General features: G+C 35.0%; 1 protein-coding gene across 1 annotated transcript; it reads right to left on the bottom strand.

The window, feature by feature from the left end:
- Positions 1-277: 277 nt before the first annotated feature.
- On the bottom strand, positions 278-5,369 carry LOC118058574 (G-type lectin S-receptor-like serine/threonine-protein kinase RKS1). The gene is made up of 7 exons (XM_035071290.2): positions 3,523-5,369; positions 2,278-2,403; positions 1,896-2,101; positions 1,589-1,799; positions 1,222-1,459; positions 786-936; positions 278-707 (listed from the first exon to the last, which is right to left on the bottom strand). Exons 1-7 carry the CDS (start codon positions 4,817-4,819, stop codon positions 405-407), a joined length of 2,532 nt encoding a protein of 843 aa, XP_034927181.1. The 5' UTR covers positions 4,820-5,369; the 3' UTR covers positions 278-404.
- Between the last annotated feature and the right edge of the window lie 3,704 nt (positions 5,370-9,073).

Here is a 9,073-nt window from a genome sequence, read left to right as displayed (position 1 = left end):
TAAATTGTTGAATAAGTAGATTTGTGAAGAGCGTAGCATTTTTAATGAAGAAAATTTAATTTGAAAGATTATTGAGGTGAGGTATCCTTATCTACATTGTGGTTATTAAAGAATAACTACACTACTTGGTTCCATATGCTTAGAAATATAATAAATAATATTTCACAACCATGATACTTCTACTAGGATCCACTTGGTATAACAATTAATATGGTGTGATTGAAATTGTATTTTATTTTTATTAAAGTTTTAAAAATATTTAGTTAATTCACATACATTATAATTAATTTTTCTTGAATTCCACTTTAAACCTAATTTATAAAATATTATGGTAAAAGCTATCATAATATTAATACAAATTAATATTAACAAATAAAAGTAGAACGTCAGATATATGTAAGCCTCTACCGAGGTCCAAGCATGGTAATAGTCACTTCATTTATAGAATGTGATCCTTCACTTGTTAATGGATCTCCACTATAGTAACTCTCCTTCGTAACAAACGCAGGTTGCTTGGGAGATGGAAGACTTGTGTCATTACTCAACATGAAAACAACATCAGACATTGATGGTCGGTCCATCGCAGATTCTTGCACACATAAAAGACCAATTTGGATGCACCTTAAGACTTGATCTTCAGGATACGAGTCGCCCATCAATGTATCCACTACTTCCAGGGCCCTGCCTTCTCTCCATAGATCCCAAACCTAAAGAAATTTCATATCAATATGCTATGTTGGAGTTGAAATTTTAAAATCGGCAATATATGTGATCTTATTACTTACATATCCAACCAAGTTCGAAGAGTTACTTTCATCATAAAAATGGCTGTTTTTTCTCCCAGTGATGACCTCTAATAGCAAAACCCCGAAACTATATACATCAGATTTAACTGAAAATAAGCCTTGCATTGCATATTCTGGTGACATATAACCACTGTAATAACATAGGAAAAGAAGAGCTTAATAAAGTCAGCTATTCAGAAAAATATAAATAAAAATTATGGTGGGATTTTAAAAATAATTTTATATTATTTTCTAACATTTAAAAGTTGTATAAGTTCTTAATTTTATTAATTTAATTAGATAAAATAATTAAAATTCTAATATTATGTCCAAAAACTAATTTATCTAAAAAAACTTAAATTATTAGTTAAAATTCTAAAAATAATCTTATATTATTTTCTAATATAATTCATTAAATATATAAGGATAAACTTACTACGTTCCAACAACACGGTTTGTGTTGGCTTCAATTTGGTCTACTCCAAATATTCTAGCCATGCCGAAATCTGAAATTTTTGGGTTCATTGAGGCATCTAGTAGAACATTGCTTGCCTTAAGATCTCTGTGGATGATTCGTAATCTGGAGTCCTGATGAAGATACAAAATTCCTCGAGCAATCCCACAAATAATGTTGTGGCGAGTAGACCAATCTAACTGTGACCTTCTTGGTTCATCTGTACCCAAAGAGGCATAAATCTCATCAAATCAATGCAGGCTTGTAATCATTTTTCAACTTCTATAGAATGAGAAAAACTGAAAAATCCACAATATAGGGACAATTTGACATAATGATGATGACATACTGAAAATAAAAGAGTCCAAACTTTTGTTTGGCAAGTATTCATAGATCAACATCTTCTCTCTTCCTTGGATGCAACAACCTAATATCCTCACAAGATTCCTGTGCTGAAGTTTTGCAATGAGCTCGACTTCATTTCTGAACTCATTAATCCCTTGTCCAGAATACTTTGCTAGTCTTTTGACCGCAATTTCCTTTCCATCATGCAGCAGACCCTGAAAATCGCAATCCAAATTCATCAATCTCATAGTTCAACATGTAAACTGAAGTGATGCTATGTGTTTGAGGGACTTCAAGGCAGGCTAGGCTACCTTATACACCGAGCCAAAACCACCCTCTCCAAGCTTGTTGGCATCTGAGAAATTATTTGTTGCCGCAGCTATGACACTAAGATCAAAAAGTGGTAAATCTGAACTTGTTGTACCTTCCTCAAATTCCCTAATTGGCAAGTCTCTCAAGCAATTTGACCTTGAAGTTAATGACAGCGGAAATTCGTTTCTTCTTTTCCTATCCCTGGCTGTCATCAACATGCAAACTTATTTCTCCTTTTCTTTTTTTGAGCCCAAGACTATCAGAAAGATTAAAACTCTAGCTCAGCATCACATTGCATTTTTACTGACTCAACACCCTGAGTTTAATAATGTTACGAAAAATATATTGCTCAGGAGCAACATTTGAAGGGAATTTGCTTACCTTTTCTCCTTTTCTTTACAAACCAGCACACAAGGAAGATGATCAGAAACAATGTCACAACAACAGAAACTATCAGGATTGCTTTAATTCCTTTATTGGCGAGAGGTCCTGACTTTTCATATTTAGCTGAAATTGAAAATATAAGAAATGTTTAGTGATAAGAGTTGAAAATTAAATCTTTCAAGCTGTTGATTTGGAATTATTCAGTACTATAAATTTATATTTAATTACTCTCTATTCTATTTTAATTTTTTCATATAATTGAATACCATATAAATGTGAGAAAAAAACAAATAGTAAACTGCAAGTATTGAATAATTTTCATCACCTAATTTGCTTGCCCCAAAAACTTTATTAACTATGATTTGTTGTTTCTATCCCCTTCGTAGGATCATACGAGCTTGAGACTAAAGTAAACTAAATTAATTTTTAAGTTTGTCTGAGTAGATGAGACTGGACTATACTATACAAGACAAGAAATTATGATAAACATGGTCGCCGATGCAGTGTGCATGGATCTTGAAGACAAGTACAATTAGTGGGAAACTAGCCACTTGACTTACTTTGCCATGGTCAGATTATTTGTTTTATGCAAAAACACGAATATATAGACTTTTGAAACATATTTATGATATAATTTTTTTAATTGTAAATTAAAAAACTGATGCATATATATATATATATATATATATATATATATATTTAATTAAATAAATTAAGAATTATTTACGATAATAAACACAAAAAAATAAACAAATCATTTATAAAAATAAAAATTAAACTGAAAAATTAAAAGATGGAAGTAGACAAAGATATTGATTTTATATTAAAGTCCATGAACTTGACCTTGTTTGATAATTTTATTTCTTGAAATTAACTTTTTATTTTATCAAACTATAATAAAAACAAATATGTATTTGAAAGTGATTGCATAAGATCTAAAAAAAAAAAAAACTTTGTAGGGTTACAAAAAAAAAATACTAATATTGAAAAAATATTATTATTTTATTCCAAAACTAAGCAAAATATTAAACAATATTTAATCAAATACTAAATTAAAAAAATTAAAATATAGCTGTAATTGAAGATATCTAATCTTGAAACATAGACTATGGATCTAATTGCTTCAACAACTTTGTTTCTTTGAACTGATTTTTTTGGTCAAAGGATAATAAAAATATGCATGCACATAAAAATAATTGAATAAAACTAAAAAAAACATAGACAGTAGAATTGGACATGTACCTAATTCAGCTCTATCGACACGGATGTAAATCTCTTGCCCCATATCTGAAAACGTTCTTATATCAACCAGATTACCATACCATCTCAAGCATCCAAACCCTCTTTCGTCAGCACTAGCATAAGCTGTACAAGAACAATTCCTCAAGCACTCTTGCTCACATTCTTTCAATATCAAACTCATGTTCGCACTCGCCATTGAAGTATCCGGCACCTTCACTCGAGCTAACTTGACGAACCCTTCTCCGCTGCGACACGTGGACACATTAGGTTTCCTGACACAACCTCCTAACCCGTCTCTCAGGTACCATTCTTGGGGTGACTTGGGTTCGAATCCGGGTAGACATTTGCACATGAAATTATTTGTTTGATATGGGTCACAGTTACTATTTGGACCACATTGGCCATAGGCGTCACATGTTTCTTTTGGGGAGGACCAAATTTCGAACCATTGTTGATCACGATCGTTCCATGTCAGCCGTTGCACTACTCCTGATTCGTTCACCACCACTCTTGAAATGAAGGAGGGATTATTGATACTATAGGAATAAGATACCTCATCAACACTGCTAACGAAAGTAACATTGAAGATGTAGGTAGCGGCCATTTGGGGTACTCCGCTCCATCTTAGGCCAGTCCATGGTCCGCCACGCCATCTTCGGGTTTGACCCTTGTAAAGGACCAACTGGGGAAACCCACTTGGATCAATACCAAGGACAATGGTTCCGGTTCCCGGGTCATCTTTGGACTTCCAAGATGACAGAGACCGGTTCAAACCGATTTTCAGGTCCCGCCCAAACTTCATACCAGGAAGCAGAGTATCTGTACCATGATCAAAACTCTGCCACAAGATCCCTTTGCTATCCTGTTGAACCAAGACCAAGTTTCCTGAATCCAGGAGCTGAGCCGTGCAATTTGTCATTGATATTGCTAATTGTGGCTGAATCCTGGCTGGAACATTTGCAGACCAAACGGGAACACTACTTCGGTTATTTTCATAAATTACAAGGTTACCTTGTTTGTTGATAGCTAGGACTCCGGAGGTACCATCGATAGGATTATCTCTATTTGCCACCCATACAACAGTTCGTTCTGAAACCTTACGGTACCAAATTCCCACATAACGACGAGTAGAATCGATGCCTGAGCTAAAGAACCCGAGTTCATAGCTTTGTCCACTAGAGACCAGAACATCTCCATCTTTGATTGATTGGTTTGGAGCTATGATGTCAATAGATAAGCAAGAATGAAAAACAAGGAAGAGAAACAATGTACTCAAAAACCTTTCTATGGGATTCATAATTTGTTTCAATGATTGTGTGTTGGTGGGGTGAGTAGATGACTTGGTAGTGCAGTTGGGGTTTTAATGACTGTGGCCAAAAAGCCACCTACTAAAGCTTCATAAATTTTTCTTGACCGATTATTAGAGTTCCTCAGTGGAGCCAGCCATGTAATAAATGACCACTTGAAAGGCCATAAACGATTCGTTAAAATTATGAGTTAACTTATAAAATCATAATCATATTATTTTATAAGTTAATATATGTTATTATATCAAATTAACTTTAAAATTTAAAAAGTAATAAAATCATATTAAATCTTTGAAATCGTGTAAAATCACAAGGTTTCCTGAATTTAAAAGTTGAGCCATAGAGTTGCTGGGTGATGAGACTGAAACATGTGTGAAACCAGACAGGACTAATTAATTTGGTGTTTTTGCCGTAGAGGAGGAGGTTATCTTGACCATTGACTGAGAGCACTCCAGAGGTATCATTGATAGGATTATCCCGAAGGGAAGTTTCCTCCTCTGGAGACTCATTAAAACTTAACATTGTCTGTGGACAGGAAAATTTGGAGAAGAAGGCATTCAAGCTATGAAATGAGAAATATTTGACAGGTTAATACATCAATTGACTAAGTAAGCGCCTCTAGTAGTGTCGGGACTTTTATTTTGACTAAGTAAGCGCCTCTAGTAGAGTCGGGATTTTTATTTTGTATTGTCATTTTCAATTGACTAAGTAAGCGCCTTAATTTCCGGGCTCAAAAGTTCAGTATCACAAAAAAAATAAACTTCAATTGACTAGTAAGCGTCATTTTAAGGCAAATATTTTTAAATGAAAGTTAAATGGATAATATCCAAGAGATTGAGATTCAACGGAGAATGAAGCTTCTTGATCATTGAGAGATCAGCGGTGTAGTCTAGAGCTTGCACTGAAACTCTCTGATGCATGAGGTTCTGAATACTAGATGTGGATTTGTTGAAATTACATAATGTGAAAAGCCTAGCATAATATTTATGGACTATAAGGACTTGTGGGAGTCTAAAACAGGTCTAGTCATGCCAAATGATTTATATGACTAAAATTAATATAACTTTCAATCTAATTGTCCTGCTCAAATTCTACAAGTTCTATTATAAAATTAATATAACTTAAATTTAATTTCAACTATTTACTTTTAATTTAATTTTTTAAAAGATTAAAAAATAGATATTAAAAAATTAAATATTAATTTCAATTAAAAGTGTGATTTGTAAGCTTATAAGAAAAACATGAGCTATAATGTGCTTTTACTCTTTTTCCCTTAATTTTCAGTTGAAAAAAAATCATTAAAATATTTAGAGTTCTCTTAATTTTAAATTTTAAATAATTTTTTTAAAAAAATTATATTTGTTTAAAACTCTTTACTATAAATACATTCCTCACAGGTAAAAACCCAAAAAAAAAAAAAAAAAGAAGAGGGGAGGCAGATCAAAGATTTCCAGGGGCAGATAAAAAAAAATATTCAGCGTAAGAAGCAGATAAAAAAATAAATCAAAACACATAGAAAATTTCTCCTTTTCAAATAAAAAATAAACCATATTTTCATTTCCCCAACACTATGCATAACTTTTCAGCAGTGTTAACCCCACTACAATCCAGCCTCCACCATTTCCCTTCTCAGACTCAACCATCTCCACCATAACAAAACTAGTGATATCAAACCACCAGCAACAGCTTCTTCTTCACCTTTCTTCGAAAACCCATGAACAGCACCCCCTTATCATCTTCAGAAAGCCAAACAAGAACCCCTCTCTCTCTTAGTTTCTCCCATCGTAGTCTCCCAATGCCTTCTCCTAAACCACAACACAAGGCACTCTTAACGGCAGATCCACAACAACACCACAATAACAATTAGAAGAGCGAAGAAGAAATTACAGTAGAGAGAGAGAGAGAGAGAGAGAGAGAGGTAGATCTAAAAAAATAAAAATAAATAAAAACTATCGTCTAGTGTTGATTTCTAACCCTACCTCATTTTGAGTGCGCCTTTAAGCCCTTACTTCTCAGGTAGTGCGTTTTCTAACCCTACCTTCTTTTGAGTGCGCCTTTGAGCCCTCGCCAATATTTTTCTGGGTAGTTCACTCATTACAACGCGACCAATTCTCCATGTTTTTATCTGGGTGGGTCACCTATTACAATGAGACCATTCTTCCACCTGGGTAGGTCACCCATTACAATGAGACCACTCTTTCCTTTTTCTTAGGTAGGTCACCCATTACAACGCGATCAATTCTTCATGTTTTTTTACCTGGGTAGGTCACCCATTACAACGAGGCCATTCTTCCACTTAGGTAGGTCACCCGTTACAATGAGACCACTCTTTATTTTTTCTTTGGGTAAGTCACCCATTACAATGAGACCGCACTTCCCTTTTTTTCCATCTGGGTAGGTCACCCATCATAACGAGACCGCTTTTCATATTCTTTCCACCTGGGTAGGTCACCCATTACAATAGACCACTTTTTACACTTTTTTTTTATTTTGGTTAGATGAAGTCGCCAGATGGGATCTTAGGTGGCTTTAGTTAAAGGGAATCGCCAGATGGGATTTCAGGTTGACCGAGTTACCCATATTTTTTGGTTTTGGCTTAATAAGGTCGCCAGATAGGATCTCATGTGGCTTTGGTTAAAGGGGATCGCCAGATGGGATTTCAAGTTAACTGAGACACACAAATTTTTTTAGTTCCAGTTGATGAGGTCACCAGATGGGATCTCAAGTGGCTTTGGTTAAAGGAAATTGCCACATGGGATTTCAAGTTGATTGAGTTACACACATTTTTTAGTTTTGGTTTAATGAGGTCGCCAGATGGGATCTCATATAGCTTTGGTTAAAGAGAATAGCTAGATAGGATTTCAGGTTGACCGAGCTACACATATTTTTTAGTTCCAGTTGAATGAGGTCGCTAGATGGGATCTCATGTGACTTTGGTTAAAGAAAATCGTCAGATGAGATTTCAGGTTAATCGAGACACACACATTTTTTTACTTCCAGTTGATGTGGTCGCCAGATGGGATCTCAGGTGGCTTTGGTTAAAGGGGATCACCAGATGGGATTTCAGGTTAACCGAGACACACAAATTTTTTTTAGTTCCAGTTGATGAGGTCGCCAAATGGGATCTCAAGTGGCTTTGGTTAAAGAGAATCGTCAAATGGGATTTTAGGTTGACCAAGCTGCATACATTCTTTGGTTTTGGTTAAAGGAGGTCGCCAAATAGGATCTCAAGTTAACGGGAAAAAAAAAACAAACAAAAAGCAAAAGAGATAAATAAACAAAAAAAAAAAAAGTAAGGACTTTAGATGAGTGGATATTGAGCAAGTTAGGAAGAGAAGAAGACAAGTTTTCTTTACAAAGCTTACTATGCAAAACATTGAGGAGTTTTGCTTCGTAAGCATTGTAAAGAGGGCGCATCTGTTGCTACCCAATTTTTGACCCATGTTTTGGTAAATTTTCATAAAAATTGAAAAATAGAAAAAAAATTAAAAAAATCCAAACAATACGTTTTTTAATAATATTTGCATCGTTTTTAGCATTTCCACGTCGTCTAAAAAGAATTTAAATTTTCAAAGGTCTTTCAAACGCGTTCAACTTTTCATGAGTCATATTTAAAATTATTGATTTTCCTCATTGAGTCGACGTTGATATTGCTCGTTTTCAAACAATACAAAAAAAATTTAAAAAATCAAATTTACAAAAAGAAAAAAGTTGAGGGACTAAGTTTGGAAACTTAGCAATATTTTTACCTATAAATACTGGTCTTCAGCACATAAAAAAGTGGGGGGAGGGGGATTTTGAAACATCAGAAAAATACAAAAAAAGAAAACCCTAAACCCTAAAAAACTCAAACACAACTACCTCCACCCTTTGCCTTTGATTTTTCCACACCAGCCAAATAGCAGCCCCCCGGCTTGAATTTCTTCTCCCCCCTCAGCCGGTTGATTATCCATCCCTCACAAACCCACACTATCTTGCCGCCAACCATACTTAAACAGTCCAAACACAGTAGCTCCACCGCCCCCCTTCCACTTTCAAACCCTCAACCATGCTTCTCTCCCTTCTCTCTCCAAGCCACAACCGCCACATTTTCATCTCCTCCGGTCGTATCAACAGCAATCGGCCAACGAACAGAGCTCATCACAGCAGCAGCAACTGAGCTCCTCCCTCACAAAACTGAACCATCCGGCCTCCCTTCCATTCAGCCATCAGCAATAGCCCCATAGATTCACCGTCGCCCTCTG

The sequence above is a fragment of the Populus alba genome, chromosome 4 (assembly GCF_005239225.2).
Source record: "Populus alba chromosome 4, ASM523922v2, whole genome shotgun sequence".
In the NCBI taxonomy this organism is placed as follows: domain Eukaryota; kingdom Viridiplantae; phylum Streptophyta; class Magnoliopsida; order Malpighiales; family Salicaceae; genus Populus; species Populus alba.
This window is presented reverse-complemented; position numbering and strand designations above follow the sequence as displayed.